A 19523-nucleotide genomic window follows, 5' to 3' on the forward strand; every position below is an offset into this window, starting at 1 on the left:
ATAGCTATTCTGCTGGAATACAGTTCTTACGTGTTGTAGCTCACTATGGAGACTGTCGGCATCTGAGACCACATGTGCTCTAAGCACCAAAGAGAGTAAGACACTACTGTGTTGTGCAGGATGTTGATAACATCTGCCCTGCAAATATAGCTCTGTGTGAGCTGTTTGCAATATACACTATGTCCCAGTGTACCATCGGCTATTCATCTGACCATTACATCCAGGAATGGCAAAATGCCATCTTTTTCCACTTCCATTGTGAGGTGAATATTCGGATGGAGATAGTTCAGATGCCTGAGAAACACTGCTATGTCTCTGTTCTGTGGGGTCACACCACAAATGTATCGTCTATGTACTGCCAGAACCCGGAAGGTTGTGAGACTTGCCAACTGCATTGCTTTTTCCTCAAAGTATTCCAGAAAATAGTTGGTCACCATGGGGGACAGAGGACTTCCCACAGCAACACCATCCACTTGTTCAAAATACTGGTAATTGAATAAGAAGTAAGTCGAGGTAAGCACATGTATAAACAGTGCCACAATGTCTTTCTCAAACTGGCTCCCGATAAGCACTAACGAGTCCTGCAGAGATATTTTTGTAAATAAAGATACATCATCAAAGCGGATCAAAAGATACAATGGTGTCTTCAGGCATCCTATGAAGTCCTCTGCTCACACTTGCTTATGAGAGGTCCTAATACCATAGTAATATATTTGACCAGAAAATAGGTAAGAGCTGCAATGCTGCTCACTATTGGGCGAAGAGGACTCACACCATTATGTATCTTCGGTAGGCTGCATAGTCCTGGGGCACTGCAACCTGTTGGTGCAGGCTCTTAATTAATGTAGAAGGAATAGAACTCTTCTTGTGAAGGCTAGTATTTTTCTCTGGATCTTGCCAGTAGGATCCTCTTACCTTGCAATAAGCAGGATCGTTGAGCAGCACCTCCATCTTGCTGTTGTATTCAGCTCGTGAGAGGAGGACTGTGGCATTCCCCTATTCAGTAGGTAAAATAACAAGGGGTTTGTCGCAGATGCTTCATTTTTTGCTTAGCTGATGTTAAACTATTGTGGTGGAGCTCTTGTTAAAATTTGGCAGCTGTCTCTCTTAATCTCCTCTGCAACATCAATGGGAAGCTTCAAAGTAGCTTGTTCTATGCCAGCCATGATATCACGGATTAGACCTGTCCATGATGTTAGTGCATAGTTCAAACCTTTCTCGAGCACTGCAACTTCTGCGTCGTCCAGGATTCTGTCCATGATACTAAACACAGTGCAGCGATGTGGTGCACTCCTTTTTTGTGACTGGGTCTCAAGACGTGTATACTTTGACATTTGGTGAACCTTGGCTTGTTGTTTTGACCACTCAACAAGTGTTCAGGTGGTGCTATCTACCCAGTCCCAGGATAGAGCTGAGAGTTTCGAAGAGACCTTCAAATACATTGATAGTGATTTCATGGACACCATGCGCATTTCCCATCGTGTGTAACGTGTCCTCTCTCACACGACAGGAAATTTATACAACTTAAAAGGCACGACATCAGGTGTGTTTTTTGGCCATCAGCAAAATTTTGCCTTAGGAAAGGTGGTGTGTATAAGATCCCATGCCACTGTGGAAAATCTTATATTGTTTTACAAAAATACAGAAATTTTATCCCCAGCATAATCTTTCTGGGACACTGTTGTTAAGGAGATCATATGTATCTGTACAGCAGACAATCTTTTCAACGGGCATGCATGTTTTCAATGAAGACTATCTGGAGTCCACCACTGGGTGCCATTACATCAAAAGAGGAAAACAAGAACTTAAGATTCATGATTCAGTGCAACACTTTGCTGAGGTTTAATTCAGCTTTTAACCACAGGAGTGTCCAGCAGCACAGCCCACGGGCGGAAGAATTTTCTGTGGCTTCCAACAGGGGGCACTAGCAGTACTACTTTCCTCCAATTGCAAGCGTCTTCCCGCTCACACTTACAGCCTGCTCCTGGCCTGATAAATTTAGACGCCACAGTGTGATTATCATCAGTCACCTCTTGCAGCAGTGACATTAGCTACTACCATCACCTGAAGATGTCGAGCAGTTGCATCGATGAAATATTGTGTGATCCACACAATATGAACCAGCGCCAAACGTGAGAAGTGTATTTGCAACAGATTCATCAGGAAAGCCTGAAAAACCACTAATAATAATAATAGTAATACTAAAGAGCATTTAGAATGATATAGATTAGCTTAGCACATTTGAAAGCATATTTAGTATTAGCAGAAGGAGAATGGATAAAGGAAGAGGAGCAGTTTCAAATGACAGTGAAAGTGGTTGTTAGGAAAGAACAGAATATAAATAGATACCTCTGCTGACAGGCTGTAGCAAAAAGTTCTGGGGGAGGGGGACCGGTGAGAATGAGGTGCACAGAACGTAGGAGAGGTGGCTATTTGGTAGGTGGACCATTAGCTGTTCTTTGAACTTGAAGAAATTTAATTTCTCTGATATTTTGAGGAAGTGCTGTGTGATGGTATGGAGAGAATTTTCCTTAAATGTTAAGAATGAGTATTTTAGATCAAACACGGAGTATATGTTTTATGTGTACCGACATGTATCCCTGATAATTGTTCGTAGGCTGCTGTGATAAGGTCGAAAAAGTGTACATCACAAATGTATCATACACAAGCATTTATTGCTAGTTCCAGCCTGTGTGGGCTTTTGTGTATGAAAGTTCTTGGAAAATGGCCTCACCAAGTCAACTATGGAGAGTATTAGTGTCTATAGCTTCTTTTTAAGCCCAGAAGGAAATGCTTTTTTTGTATTTCTGTGGTGAGTGAAGTGATGGTGAAACCATCTCACAGACTGTGTGGTGTTCAGTCCAGTCTAAATGATGGTCCAGAATTATCCCAAAGTTCTTTGCAGAAGAAGAAAAGGATATTTTTGTGTTGTTTAGGATTAATGGTGAAAAAGATTCTCTGAACTGAGAGTTAACAAGCCTTTTGCGAGCAACTAAGATTGCTAGCATTTTAGATGGATAAGTTTCAAACTTACGCTGTGCACCCACACTGGGGAGTTTGATAGGTGAGACCAGAATGAAGAGTTGATGAACCAACAAAAGTGGTGTCATGAAAATTGATATAATTTTTGTTATGATGCTAATTTTGTGCATATTGGATTACGATGAGTCATTTATGTCCACCATTTTCGTCATTGGCCAAATATGACGGTCGGTATTGCTATAATTAATCTTAATGTGCTACTGATCTTACAGAAATCTTCACATGTTTGTGTAAATATGGTGTACAAAGCTCTGGTAGCATTTAAATATTTAAGAGTAAAATAACAACTTGCCAAACAATAGAGGTGTTGACTCGTCGATAGGCACGTAAATGAATTTGGAAACTTCACTAGCTTTAGGACTATGTGCACCCCCTCTCACACACACACACACACACACACACACCTCATTTTATGCATCTCAGCTCATAACATAGAGATGTGGTTGATTGCTTGTTGTATGTGACCACTTCCCTGATTGGTTCAGTCTACAAAAGAAAGCTGTCAAAGCAGATATTCAGTAGGGAAAATTGCATACTGTGCAGCCCACAGCAGGATTTTGTGAGGAGTAACATTAGTGATACAGTAGGCTGATGTGTCTAACCCAGACTCCTCAGACAGACATCACAGGTAGCATGAAACAAGTGTAGCCCACAGTTAAGTTAGACATCCTTCTCTGTGGCAGTTGTAATGACAGACATCTGTTAAGAAACTTGTAGGCTTTAGGTTTACAGTGGTACAGACACAAAGAACAATAAGAGGGCCGGACAAGTGTCTCAGCAATTGTTTCTTGATGTAATAACTTATTTCATTAGTTGTTACAAGATGTGGGAAGGCATAGGGAGTATTTCTATCAAATGTCAGGTCACCAATAAATTGGGTACTGAAGCAGGAGTATCTCAGGAGTGTCTCCAAAGTGCACCTGGAGATATAACCAGAAACTGACGTTACTGCCACTCAGACAAGTCCAAGTTTTCCATTACCTTTGGCAGGTAATGGAGAGGGGTAGTTGGTACATCCATTCCAAAAACTCTTAACAAATGTGGTTGCTCAGTTTCATTGAGAAAGTTGGATTCTGCATTCTATTAGGCCAGGGAGACTATATCTCATAATGAACAAATCCACTATGATGTGGTATGCAATCATAAGAAACAGGCAGACTAAATCCTCATAATTATTTTTAATAAAATTTGGCGTACTGGAGATTATGGTCCCTCTCCTGCTACCAGGGAATGCCCGTACTGTGTTCAGAAGCTGATTAGAACATACGATCAGCAAGCATCAGAACTAGGTCAACTAGAATCCAAGAAATAATGTAACTGCTTCCAGTGTGGACCTATGGGTCGTTATGGTTCAGTGCTCGGTTACCTCACCCTGCTGGAGATGGCAATATAACAATCTTTCCTTTGCACATAATATTGCATAGAAGTTTTTTTTAAGGCCTATGACATTTCTGTGTCTTTGGACAGCTTCATACAACTTTGTATGGTCCTTTGACATGCAGTTTTTTAAATATAAAATTTGTGATACCTTCAGATTCAAACAAGAGATCACAGCTCAATACAGATCTATTTCAAGTATGAGTTGTTCACTGCAGCAGTTAATGCTATCAGCCATGGTTCAGTCTCAATGTTCATAGCTTTTGGGAGATCTTGCGGTTGTTGTTGTTGTTGTTGTTGTCTTCAGTCCTGAGACTGGTTTGATGCAGCTCTCCATGCTACTCTATCCTCTGCAAGCTTCTTCATCTCCCAGTACCTACTGCTGCCTACATCCTTCTGAATCTGTTTAATGTATTCATCTCTTGGTCTCTCCCTACGATTTTTACCCTCTACACTTCTCTCCAATACTAAATTTGTGATCCCTTGATGCCTCAGAATATGTCCTACCAAGCGATCTCTTCGTCTAGTCAAGTTGTGCCACAAACTCCTCTTCTCCCCAATTCTATTCAATACCTCCTCATTAGTTATGTGATCTACCCATCTAATCTTCAGCATTCTTCTGTAGCACCACATTTCGAAAGCTTCTATTCGCTTCTTGTCAAAACTAGTTATCTTCCATGTTTCACTTCCATACATGGCTATGCTCCATACAAATACTTTCAGAAACGACTTCCTGACACTTAAATCTATACTCGATGTTAACAAATTTCTCTTCTTCAGAAACGCTTTCCTTGCCATTGCCAATCTACATTTTATATCCTCTCTACTTCGACCGTCATCAGTTATTTTGCTCCCCAAATACCAAAACTCCTTTCCTACTTTAAGTGCCTCATTTCCTAATCTAATTCCCTCAGCATCACCTGACTTAATTTGACTACATTCCATTATCCTCGTTTTGCTTTTGTTGATGTTCATCTTATACCCTCCTTCCAAGACACTGTCCATTCCGTTCAACTGCTCTTCCAAGTCCTTTGCTGTCTCTGACAGAATTACAATGTTATCGGAGAACCTCAAAGTTTTTATTTCTTCTCCATGGATTTTAATACCTACTCCAAATTTTTCTTTTGTTTCCTTCACTGCTTGCTCAATATACAGATTGAATAACATTGGGGAGAGGCTACAACCCTGTCTCACTCCGTTCCCAACCCCTGCTTCCCTTTCATGCCCCTCGACTCTTATAACTGCCATCTGGTTTCTGTACAAATTGTAAATAGCCTTTCGCTCCCTGTATTTTACCCCTGCCACCTTCAGAATTTGAAAGAGAGTATTCCAGTCAACATTGTCAAAAGCTTTCTCTAAGTCTACAAGTGCTAAAAACATAGGTTTGCCTTTCCTTAATCTAGCTTCTAAGATAAGTCGTAGGGTCAGTATTGCCTCACGTGTTCCGGTATTTCTACGGAATCCAAATTGATCTTCCCCGAGGTCGGATTCTACCAGTTTTTCCATTCGTCTGTAAAGAATTCGTGTTAGTATTTTGCATCCGTGACTTATTAAACTGATTGTTTGGTAATTTTCACATATGTCAGCACATCTTGCGGTATTATGGCAATAATATGATTGGAATGGGCAGTTAGCATGGGTTTTATATTTGGCTTGTAGACATGTTCGTCAGCTGTAATTTTTTCCATTGCTCTACTTGTACGCAAAATGAGGTAGACCTTTATTTGAAAAATTGTTAACGTTTCTGGGTTCTACTTTTGATGAGGGACGTATGTACAAGCTTGCTACACTTGAATGATTAAAAGGTCAAAGATATAAAAACACGGGATACATTAAATAACATCAGCCACGGGTCATGGGTTAGCAGACCAAACACCTATGCTCTTTTTCTTCAAGACTGTTCTGCAGTCCCATCTTAACTTCGGATGCAAGCATTTTGGCTCATGTAGACTAATACTTGAAAATCGTATATCCTGTACACCATGAGGCAATTAGCGATGGAACAGCAGCAAAACTAAACAGTGCAATTCACAAACCATATTTTGAAGCTAGTAAACTGCCATTTGACGGCAGCTTCCCATGATGCACCATGGATGCAGGACACTGTTGACCTCTTGTCACTAGCATTTACCACTGTTGCTTGCCTGACAATGTAACAAATCTTCGTGAATAGACTGGCAGCAATAAGACCATTAGGGATGCATGTGAAGCAGGTGCTGATAGTTTTAATTTGAAATTTTTGTTTCGAATAAATATAAGTTTATTTCAATAAGGAAACCACTCACCATAAAACGAAGCATTGGGTTGTTGATAGGCATGCACAAAAGAAAGAAAACTTGCCGCCCTCAGCTTATCCTTTGAAAGCTTCTATGCTCCTACATGGTGTCAGCTAGACTGACAGTGGCGATGCTATTGTGCAGTAGGTGGACTGGTTCTGTTGGGAATAGTGTTGGATAGGGTGAGTAGATGGAGGCAGGGAGAGGGACGGGTGAGACCCTCTAGTGACTCAGAGGGAATGGCCAGTTTGCTGGCTAGGAATGCGGAAGAGAGGGGTGGCAGATATATGGACTGACAGCATTGAAGCAGCCAGTGGGAAGTAGCATACGCTGAAGACGATGTGGGAGCACGAATTGGGAGAGAGTAGCAGGATGTAGGAAGGGGAAACTGTTGTGTGGAGGGTGTATGGGCAGTGGGTTACCTGAGATTGACAACAGGACAGTTCAGAGATGCTGGTGGTGAAGGGGAAGATGTGGATAGCTCGCAGTGAATCCCCTCATCAACCCCTCATAACACCCAGATGCTATCTAACTGACCTCTTCAATTTACCGCATCCTCCAAAACTCCCTCCCAACACTCCACAAAACCAAGAATCCAAGCAAATCCAAAACACTGTTGTTAACCTCTCCATCAAAAACCTCAGTCTCAGAGGCGTTTCAGTCCTATCAAAGGCTTAAACTTCAGCCCTACCCTAAAATTTAACGATGTTGGTCTTGTCAAAGACCTGTCCTCCTCCTCCCAGTCTCTATAGCGGAAGCACTAATTTGCAACCAACCCCCCCCCCCCCAACCAAAGCCAACATAATCCCAACACTGAACCTTGCCTCTCCTAGTTCATACCACCATCCATCTGTAACCCTCCCTCTTCTCACCTAACCATCCCCTAGTCAGTTTCCAAGAATACCTTACCTCAAACTTGGCCTCACCATCCTTTCTCCGGAGCCCTTGCTACGAAACTAACCTTTTGGCAGAAGAAAAGACAGCCATACACAACCTGAAAACAGATCCAGACCTAATTGTCTTTCCTGCAGGTGAAGCGTCCACTACTATTTTGATGAGTCCGGGCGAGTACATGGTGGGATGTCTCTGCCAGCTGTCTGACTCCGCCACATACAAGCTCTGCCAGAGTGATCCCATCCTGTAAGCCCAACATAATCTACAATCCTTACTGAAATCCATTGGCCCTTACCAGGACCTTTCACCTAAGTCCATCTCGTACCTCATCCCAGCAGCACCCTGCACACATGCCGTCTACCTGTTCCCCAAATCCAAAAACCCAACAATCCTAGACACCCCTTTGTAGGTGGCTATTGTGCTCCCACTGAAAGAATTTCCACTCTTGTTGACCTACACCCCCAACCTAAAACACAGCCTCCCATATGAAAGATACTAACCACTTCCTTCACCAACTTTCAACCACCCCCACCCCATTACCTCCTGGACCCCTACTCATCACTGTTGATGCCACCTTCCTAAACATCAACAATCCCTCATGCCAAGGCCTTACTGCTATTGAACACTACTACTCTCAAAGCCTTTCAAACTCCAAACCCACTACCTCATTCCTTATGCCAGCTATATCCTGACCCACAAATACTTTTCCTTTGAGGGGAAGGTTTACAAACAAATCCGTGGCACAGCCATGGGAACATGGGTGGCACCCTCCTATGCCAACCTGTTTTGGCCATCATTAGGAAACTCCAATACTCCGAACCCCTAGTCTGATTCGGATTCATCAATGATATCTTCATGATCAGGACTCAGGACCAAGACATTGATCCGCATTCCATCATAACCTCATCTCCTTTTCCCCAAACCCTTTCACGTGGTCCTCCTCTATCCAGTGTTCCACCTTCATGTATGTTGACTTTTACCTATCTGATGGCTCCATCTGCACCTCTGTCCGCATTAAACTCCTTGACCACCAACAGTACCTGCATTTCAAAAGCTGACTTTCCTTCCACAGCAAAAAATTCCTCCTGTAGAGCATTGGTAACCAGTGGATGATATATGTGCAGTGTCAAGAACTCCGTTGCCCAGTACACTTAAGGCTTCACAAAGGCCTTCACAGACACACAATGGCCTCCAAATCTTGTCCACAGATATTTCATGCCATATTCTCAGACACCTCGAATCCTCCTACCACTGCCAAGAAAGCTACAAAGGGTGCTCCCCTTCATTATCCGATGTCATCCTAGACTGGAACAACTTAACAACGTCCTTTGCCAGGGCTTCAATTGTCTCTCATCCTTTCCTGAAATGGGGGACATCCTACCCAAGATGCTCCCCACCCTTCTTAAACTGGTGTTCCATCACCTGCCCATCTGATACATCATTCCATCACCCACCCACCTGATACATCATCCTAGTCCATCCATATGCAACTCCCACTCCCAACCCGTTGCCACAGGGATCGTATCCCTGAGGCAGACCAAGGTGCACAACCTGCCGAATCCACCCACCCAGCACCTCCTATTCCAGTCCTGCTCCATCATAGGCCGGGCCGCCTGTGAAAGCAGCCATGTCATATACTAACTCTGCTGCAGCCACTGCACAGCCTTTTATGTTGGTGTGCCTACCAACCAGTTGTCCATCAAGGTGAATGACCACCCAGTGGTGCAACATGCATCAAACATAGCACACTTGATGTCAGTGCAGTTTATAACTTTCTATCTTTTCTTTCAATTTGATCAGTTTTCCATATGTGAAGGGTCTTGTTAACCATCATATTTATGCAACATAATGTATTGATGAAAGTGGAAATGGCACAATCTACATCTGGTATCATAATGAAGGCATTACAAACTTTCCATGAAAATTATCACTTCTTTTGTTACAGAAAATATCGACTTGTATGGATTCCAGATGACAAAGCAAAGAAGGATCTTGTTAGTGACTACCGCCGTGAAGAGCAGAACATGTTTTACCTACGGCATCCGTACCTCACATTAGTAAGCTATTTTAGTTAAACTGTGGTAATTTTTTTCTCTCTCTACACACACTCTCTCTCAATGAAAACAGCCACTCTTTTGAGACAAATTGAAGTCGCCTACTATTTGATTTAATTATAATTGTAACAGCCTATTTCATGATGTTTTTACTATTATTAAATGAAATTCATTGATGACATACTGAATTATCAGGTCTTTTGCCAGTTGTTCACATCGTTCTCACATAGTATTTTGACAGTGTGACTCGCTGCAACATATCACCAGGAAATCCTGAATAACTATAAATTCATTTATGATAATCAGTGTTATCTCCTTAAATGCCCTTTTGTATTGGTATATACTTTGATGAGCTGCCTCACCTAGGTATCCTCAGTGCATTAATAGGCTTGTGACTGCATTATGAAACAAATACACTTCAACAAAATGACAATCCTGTTCTAATATTCTTATTTATAAAGCCAAGTGGAAACCAGTTCTCAAAATGAATGTTCAGTGAGGAAAAGGTGATCTACATTGGCAACTCAGAATATGGGTCTAGCAATATGTCCTCAAAATAAAAGTGGAATACTGGATAAGTACACTTTATTCTTTGAAAACGTGTGTCAAGGCCAAGACTGTGAGTTCCCGCTGCCCGTCCTGCCGAGTGGGAACCAGTGTTACCAGCAAGACAGGGCCATTGGCTATAACTGCATTTAACCACTGATGTATGATCAAGTCTGCTGCAGTCTTCCCAGAGGCGAATCAGGCCTCCTCCACAAATCAAGCAGAAAGAATTCTTGATGGAATTTTCATCACAGTCACAATAGAAATTAGTCTGAGGTCTTTCCAAAGTGGAAGCATGAAAGTCCAGCATGAATAGCCAGTTACAAGCATTTCATAAGTGCAGTTTTATAGGGGTGACTTGATTGAACCCAGAAGTTCAGAGTCTGGTGCAGTAAACACACAGAGTATATCTGTGTTGCAGAGTCCACTTCTAGCGGCGGTTGAGTATCAACAAAATAAGGCAGAGGGGATGGCCTTTTGTTTGGCTCACTACGGATGTTTGTGCTACTGGACTGCAGTAATGGCTTCATTCCTGCTGAGGCACCTTCACTGAACATGTGCGATGTTACACTTATTGATCATTAATTTGCATGTTTGGCAGTGTTATTAGAATTGGAAACTGCTCACAGAATGAAGTACCTGGTTGTTACTGTGAAAGACACAAGAAGCAGTCAACATAATCATTGTTCTCTACATTAAAAAAGTAGTATGGTTATTCTTCTTGTTGTATTCAAATTGGTCATGTAGGTCACCTTTGAAGAAAGGGAGAAGTTGTTTTTCTGATGTTACAATGCTAAAAATGTTTTGTGAAGATCAGTAATGTGTAATTATTGTGCACCAGGGCATATGCCCCCCCTCTCCCCTTGTCACAATTGGAAGGAAAGTATATGAAAGACAGTAGCAGAAAAATGAGGATTTTATTACAGAATGGCTGGTTGTAATACTTTGAAGGTCTAGAGTAAAGTGAAAGATTGCATCAGTATCTGAAAAACATTGAACTACAGTCTTGCATAACTACTTTTTTTGTCAGTGTGTGTGATTTATTGGTGGATAGCAGATGTTTGTCAGGTAAAAAAGTAGTACGTACCCATAAACTAGAAGTATTGTATTTTTTCTGTACTGCATTTGCATGAATACATTAAAACTTAGGTACTCATTGTAAGAAAGGAGCTTCGTGGTGAGTGGCTAACCATTTTTTATATTCGAGTAAGCAAATGACATTTATCTGATGCAAGTGCTTTTATTCAGCATCAGGTGTATGCCAGTGGTAGGCAAACAGCAGCTCACAAGACACATGCAGCTCTTTCGCACCTTGAGTGTGGCTTATCCACAAAATACCATATACAGTGCGGTTGAAGATCCATTTGGCTCATGTGCAAGAGACTAGAACGGTAGTTAAAATTCACATCCGTGCGGTCAGCAATTCCACTTGTGCCTGTCTGATGTGCTTTGCCTCCCCTCTGAAGTTCCTCCAGCAGCGGCACTTTCCCCTCAACTTGCTGTTGTTTTGCGCATTTAGGGGATATGAGGCTTCAGTTGTATGCACTGGGGAGATAACCACGATTCTAGCACAGCTTTAGTGAGCCAGTCACCTCAGCATTCGGACTGTACACAGGTTAGTATCACTTGTGTCCATGAACCACCCCAAACAATGGAAGTATGTACTTGAAGCATTAAGTTATATTTATTTTTCCAATCAGCTCCAAATCCTACAGATATTTTTGTCATCAGTTTTAAAATACTGCAATTATTTTCTTTTGGTGGCTTTATTACTATAAAATGAAACTTTTTAGGTGCGTTGTTTGACACGGCTACAAAGAAGCAGCAAAGAAAGATCTAAGATGTAAACTCTGAATCTAAAGTTAAATGTGTTTTAATAAAAACTTAAATGGCACTCCGTCTCAGATTAATTTTATTTTATCAGGAAAAATTTGCTCATAGCAAGAAATCAAATTTCTAGAGACAGTTTACAACTAAGCACACATCATTTAGCACTAAATACCCTGTCAGTGATGCAGAGAAGAAAACAGTTGAGAAAGTTCAGAAGAGTCAAGTAAAATTAATTTCTGTTTTTAATTTCTAGATGCAGTCTTACAATAATATTAATGTTGCAAATTCTTCGGTTAGTCAAGAGATTACTAAGGAAGGCAAGCTATATATAGATGGCAGATAGACAAAAGGTTGTTCTATACATGCATCCGAAGAGAACAGTCTCTCTTTGAATATTACCAACCAGCAAGTTGAAGATATTAAATTGCTTTAATCTTTTATCAGTAGCCATAGATGTATGAAATAAATGATACAGCATATGTTTCATTTTTTGTACAGTTTATTTCAACTATAGTCCTTAAGGAGAACTTTTAAGACTACTGCCACTCAAAAGGTCGAACACCATAATTGAATGCATTGAAAAACATCAAATTCCACAAAAAAAGTGTGGTGTCACCGCCAGACACCACACTTGCTAGGTGGTAGCCTTTAAATCGTCCACGGTCCGTTAGTATACGTCGGCCCCGCGTGTCGCCACTATCAGTGATTGCAGACCGAGCGCCGCCACACGGCAGGTCTAGTCTAGAGAGACTCCACTAGCACTCATCCCAGTTGTACAGCCGGCTTTGCTAGCGATGGTTCACTGCCTGCATACACTCTCATTTGCAGAGACGACAGTTTAGCATAGCCTTCAGCTACATCATTTTCTACGACCTAGCAAGGTGCCATATTGAGTTACTGAATGTATTCTGAACAGATAAAATTGTGAATCATGTACCGTCAAGAGCGACGTTCATCATCAATGGATTAAAGTTAAGTATCAAACTAATTCCGTCCGCTTTCTGAATTCTAATTCCTTGTCATGTTCCAGACCTCACGTCAGTATAGTTCTTCCCTCCTCACGCCAGCCTGTGTGAGCTAAAACTCGTGAATTTCGGCCTCCTCTCATAACACGGTGTTGGCTCTTCTGCCCCCCCCCCCCCCCCCCAAAAAAAAAAAGTCTCAATTTCAATAGACAGGATGGAGAGTATGACCACCATAAGAAATGGGTTTGTAGCGGGTTACTTCTTTACCATTGCATTATTGATAGAGAAGCACTTTGTGTGCAAACATTTCAGGAAAATTTTGCAAAGTTATGAAACTGGTGTTTAGGATTATCAACTCTATTACAGCTGAAGCTCTTAATCATCACCAGTTTAAAGAATTTTTGGTTTAAATGGGAGTGAATGTGCAGATCTCCTGCTGCATTATGCTGTTGTTGGTTATCAGGGGGAAACATTTTGAAAAGTTTCACTTTCTTATGAACAGAAATTAAAACATTTCTTCTTGAAAAGAATGTTCATTATCCTGAGCTGATGATTAGTGGATACAAACCCTTTATTTTGTGATAAACATTACGTCTCATAAGAACCAGCTTAATCATAAATTGAGGGGGAAAGGAAACAATTGTTTTGGTGGTAGAAGATTTTTTTTATTCAAAAACAAATTCTCTCTTTTAGTGCAAGATTTTGAAAGAAAAAACTTTTATTCAGTTTATAAGCCTGTTGAAACATCACCAAGAAAATGATTTAGACATTGACATTTGCTATTTGAAAATAACACTTTTAAATAGGATGGAAGCTTTTCTCAACAGGCTTCAGGAATTCCAAAACCAGAAAGTGATGTTAGACTTTTGTAAAAAAACACCTTCATGGTACTGTAACAGAACTGTGTTTTTCCCCCTAAATATTGATATTGGCAACTGTGAAATTCCAATGCTGGATTTAAAAGACAAATAATTTTGAAGCTCGAAATTTGGATGGCTTCATACTGAATTAAAAATACATGTAATATTAGTTCAGAACACAAGTTGTTTGCCTTGAAAGACCTGGAAAGGAAGATATGTTGATTTTTAAAACTTGAAATAGTATTCCTGTGTCAGTCAGCTGAAATATATAGAATTTGTTGTTCTTTCCATATTCAGGTCTACATTTTCATGTGAATAATCATTTTCAAGCTTGAATTTTGTCAAAAGTAAATTGAGAAATCACCCTTTGAAACGAACATGGAATCATGCCTAAAATTAAAACAACAGACAAACTTGACTTGCTAAAACTTTCCAAGGAGATGCTAGGCCATTGTTGATGTTAGTGTTTGTTAGTCATTGTCATGGTTTAATTTTATGGACACCTTACAACTTGATTGTATCAGAAGGTAGTATCGTTATGAAGTATGGCATCAAGTTTTATTTGACGGATAGATAAAAACTCTGCTCACCAAACAGCGGCAGAACACATACATAAAAGAAGGTTGTAACTCTGCAGGCTTTCAGAGCCAGTGGCTCCTTTTTCAGGCAGAAGGGTTGAAGGGGAATGAAGAGGGGTGAAGGAAAAGGACTGGAGAGGTCTAGGGAAAGGGGTAGATCGGGAAAATCACCCAGAATGGCGGGTCAGGAGACTCTTACCACGTGGGATGAGAAGGAAAGACTGATTGCTGGTGACTGCATTGGACGAGATTTGAAACTAAAATGGGGTGAAGAAAAAAGTAGTTACTTAAAGAAATGCTGAGACAGAAGTAATTAACGTAAATTAATGTCAGGTGGATGGTGAGAACCAAGGACATGTTGTAGCACCTGTGGAGTTCTGAGAAACTGGTGTCGTGGCGAAGAATAGAGATGGCATGTATGGTGAAACAAGTGCCAAGATCTTGATTGTCATGTTGTGGAGCATGTTCTGCAACAGGATATTGCATGTTGCCAGTATACACCCTCTGCTTATGCCCATTCATCCCAATTGATAATTTGGTGATAGTCACGCTCTTGTAAAAGGCCAAACAGTGTTTACATTACAGCTGGTGTACGACATGTATCATTTCACAGATGGCTCTAAGTATGACATCCTCCCTATTCACCTTATTCAGCTTTATATTTACCAACTACTACTTCACCTTTGCGGGGCAGACATACAAACAGATTAGGGATATGGCCATGGGAACCAGGATATACTTCCTTCCTATGCCAACCTTTTCATGGGTTGCTTGCTTGGAGGGGGCTTTCCTGGGATCCATAAGTCTTCAGCCCCTAGTTTGGTTTAGATACATTGATGACATTTTTAGCATGACTCGTGGTAAAGCTGACCTGTTAAAATTCCTGAAATCTCTGAACACCTTCTCCCAATTAAATTTCACGTGGTCGTATTCCGAATCCCATGCCACTTTCCTTGATATTGATCTCGTCCTCACCAAAGGCCAGCTACACACTTCCGTGCACATTAAACATACCAACAAACAACAGTACTTACATTTTAGCAGTTGCCATCCTTTCCCTGTCAAACGTTCCCTCCCATCCAGCCTTGACATCTGAGGCAAACATGTTTGTTCGTACTCTTTACAACAAGGCACCACCATTCTCACCTCAGCTTTCACTGCCTGTAATTACCCCACAAGCCTAGTTCAAAGCAAATCTCCTAGACCCTCACATCCAGTGCTGAAATGAGATCAATTCTGTCTGACATTTTGCCCACCACACCTGGAATAGTTTTTTGTCACCCTCCGAGTCTCCGCAATATTCTTGTCAGACCCTGTGCTCCTTCTGCACCCATCTCCCTATCCTACGGCTCCTACTCGTGTGACCATCCCCACTGCAAGACTTGTCCTATGCACCCTCCTACCACCACCTATAGCAGCCCTGTAACTGGAAAAAGATATACTATCAAAGGGAGAGCCACCTGTGAAATGATAAATGTCATATAACACTGCTCGGCTTTTTATATTGGCATGACTATGACTAAATTATCAATTAGGATGAATGGGCATTGGCAGAGGGAGTATACTGAGAACACTCAGTATCCTGTTGCAGAGCATGCTCTACAACATGACAGTTGTGACCTCAGCACCTGTTTCACCACACGCACCATCTGGATTCTCCTCCAGGCACCAGTTTCTCAGAACTCCGCAGGTAAGAACTAGCGCTACAACATTTCCTTGGTTCTCACCACCCACCTGACCTTAATTTACGTTAATTTTTTCTGCCTCAACATTTTTTCAAGTAACTTCTTTTTCTTCACTTCGTTTTAATTTCCTACATTTACCATTGTCTTACCCATCTATTTTTCACTGCCGCCCCCCCCCCCCCCCCAATCTCTGTTACATACAATGCACTTAGCTTTCACTCTTAATAACTCATGCTTGATGTTTATGCGGTGATATCGTCCTGCATATTACCCTGTCTTCCACCTTTAAGCTCTCAGGTTTTCAAATCTCATCTGATGCAGTCCCCAACAATCAGTCTTTCCTCCTCATCCCAAGCTGTAAGTCTCCCCTCACCCACAGTTCTGGGTGACTTTCCCAAAGTCTACCGCTTTTCCTAGACCTCTCCAGTCCTTTTCTGTCACCCCTCTTCCCTCCCTCTTCCTCTTCCCTCCCCTCTTCTGCCTGAAGGAGGAGCCACTGCATTTGAAAGCTTGCCTAATTACAACCTTCTTTTATGTGTGCATCCTGCTGCCGCTTGGTGAGTAGATTTTTTAATCTATACAATTAAATTATTCTGTCAAAAATTGATTGTTTTTGTTGCTATATAATCAGATTTTATTTAACACGCCTATATTTTAACCAAGTCTTAAAACGTCAACTGTAGTTTTATTCTAGGGAGCGTTGTGGAGTGTAGTACAATGTACTGTAGATTGCTGAGAAAGGTATGTTGACAAGATTTGGACATATATAGAGAGGATGACCAAGAGAGATGAAGCAAGTATACACAGGGTTGCCGCAAGTTGCACCAAGTGAAATTCCCTGATATTTCCCTGATTTCCAGACAAGTTTTAGCATTTTTCCCAAACAAATTTTGAGAGCTCAAGGTTAAGTAAAGACATCAATTGACAAAAATAGTAAGGAGTTCTGTATTTTTAAATGTGTGAGTGAAAATCTTAGGTACTAACATCAACATCTTTTGTAGTGAAATGTTTTTAGATGGAGAAAGCAGGCCAAATGGTACATACGTTTCATTAAGACCACTGATGTTATTTTATTTCTATAAAATGAAACACATTTTGTTGGAGTTGCAAGATGGATTTAAAATACCTTCACTGATTTCAGAAATAGCCTCAGGAAAAAAGTAGGCCTCTTGAAAGAGGTGTTTAATTCGGGGAAGAGTTGTGTAAACCAACACTATAGGTAACAGCCAATAAAATGTTGGTTCCACTATGTTCATTATTGTTGGCTATTACCCATGATTTTTCTTTCAAGAAATACGTGAGTACATAGTGTACAAACTGCCAGCGATTGCCACAGTTTTCTTCTTCTTACCATCCATACTTTCTAATGTAAAAAGTTTTTGAAGTGCCAAAATTTACTAGAATAAATAAAATGTCTATAAAATGCCACACTGTACAATGCACTTGTGGTGAGACAGTCGCAATTCCTGAAATCCATCGCCCGTTGCCTCTGGCCTGCCGAGGAGCACCCCAGTCCTTGGTCCGTGGATAAACCATGAAAATCCACTACATTACACCAGATACAAACAGACCCAGCCTGCGAGCAGATCGGTGAGACTAGATCTGACAGGCAGGGCCTACACATTACTGTGAACAGAATGGCTTCAGATCAGCAGGCCTGATCCATTACAGGTACCTGCAGAAACGGCCTGCAGTTTTGGCCTGTCGCAGAAATCCACTCGTGTGACCAATTTATTCACGAGCCACAGACAGCATGTTGATGAAATGAGACCACGCTGATAAATCCGTGCAACAGATAACTTGTTCAAATACTCTGAGAATCAGTAATAATTGCTGAGCTGCAGACAGGCACACAGAAAAGACCATCATACTCTCACAACTAAATTTTTGGCCAGAGCCTTTGTCAGAAAACGAGACCACACACACTGCCACACAATCACTCGTACACAACTCCTGAACGTGTTACCACTGTCTCCGGTCACTGTCAGTAGTCTCTGAGAATCAAATCCAAACAAACTACTACTCTCATCTCCCTGCCTCTCATTGGCACCTGCTGGTTAGAGGCAAGGAGTGGTGGCAGCACAGACTGCAAGCTGAGTGAAGGGGTAGAAACAGGAGAAGCAGTAAGAATGAGGGAGTGGGGAAGCAGCTCACATACTCAGTTGCGCCCAACCAGTGATGGTGCATGACACCGCAATAAACAAACCATTTCATCTACTGAGACAAAAACGAGATTTTTCCAGCAATTTTCCATATTTCCCCGACACATTTGAAATTCCTTGATTTCCAGAACTTGTGGCAACCCTGATAAAGGGCGAGTGTAGATGGTGGAGTTGGAAGGGGTCGACTTCACTGAACTTGCCATAATCAGATTGAGGACATTTTTCACAGAAGATAGCTTTGGAATACTGTAATTAAGATAACAACAATGTACTTACAGGTTAAGTTAAAAAAATTTGGCTCTCAAAAAAAATTTCAGTTATTGTACTGTTGGTATTGGCTCCGTTAACTAATTTGTTTGCCAGCTCCTAGTGTATTCAGACAGTGAAAGTGATTTTTGTGTATAAATAAATTCAGTTGGACATAAAAATTAATGAGAGCTCTTAAGCTTTTTTAATTCATATAGTATAATAATTTTTAACTATATTTTGCTCACAGTGTTTTCTTGTAGATAGTTGTAGTAATTCTTCTTACACTTACTTCTTGAGAGGTCATAATGTTAATGGGTCCTTGACTATATATTCTAAACGAATTTGACAACTCTTTTTTATTGTTGCTAGTAGATTTGCTTTGTTAGTGATATTGATCTATTCCATCAGTTCAAATTTTTGCTTTTAGGAGCAGTCAAATGGGCATGCAAAGGAACTGAAGAAACATGAACAGTGGTTGGCTGAGAAAATTAAAGAAAAACCAAGGAGGTTTCCGGAAAATGTTACTTTAGAGAAAAGGCTCTGCCATCTAAGATTTCAAGAAAGTTGGGAGTGATAAGTGATGTCACACACTGTTTGTGAGATGAAATAAAACAAATGAGTAGTCTGTGTATTTGTGTTATTGTACTGTCAAGTAATAGATTCTGTATGTTATAATAAATGAACTGTTTGAAATTACTGAACTGTCAGTTTTGTTAGAAACTTGTCTTTGTAATTAAATTATGATTCAGAGAACAGGGCAGTTCTCATATTATTAGAGGAAGTGTTGAATATGGCATAGAGGCACGTAGAAATACCATTTTACATACTCCTCCTTCAGTGTGGATTTGAAAACAGCTACAACATGTACTTCTGATATTGCAGCATACTTCAGTGGAATATTATATCTATTAACTTTAAGTGGAGATGATTTATATGAGACGTTTTAGACACAGAAAGCAATTATGTCAACTCCTAACTGAATTTTGAAACCAAATGAACCCCTGT

At 40.9% G+C, this 19523-nt stretch overlaps 1 protein-coding gene across 1 annotated transcript in view; it reads left to right on the top strand.

The window, feature by feature from the left end:
- Positions 1-19214, top strand: part of LOC126203796 (ribosomal protein 63, mitochondrial) — a 27908-nt gene extending 8694 nt beyond the window's left edge. The window contains exons 2-3 of the mRNA XM_049938165.1: positions 9535-9646; positions 18946-19214. Coding sequence (XP_049794122.1) covers positions 9535-9646; positions 18946-19092 — 259 coding nt within the window. The 3' untranslated portion in view covers positions 19093-19214. The remainder of the gene's footprint in view (positions 1-9534; positions 9647-18945) is intronic.
- Positions 19215-19523: the final 309 nt, after the last annotated feature.

This window comes from Schistocerca nitens, chromosome 9 (assembly GCF_023898315.1).
Source record: "Schistocerca nitens isolate TAMUIC-IGC-003100 chromosome 9, iqSchNite1.1, whole genome shotgun sequence".
Lineage (NCBI taxonomy): Eukaryota > Metazoa > Arthropoda > Insecta > Orthoptera > Acrididae > Schistocerca > Schistocerca nitens.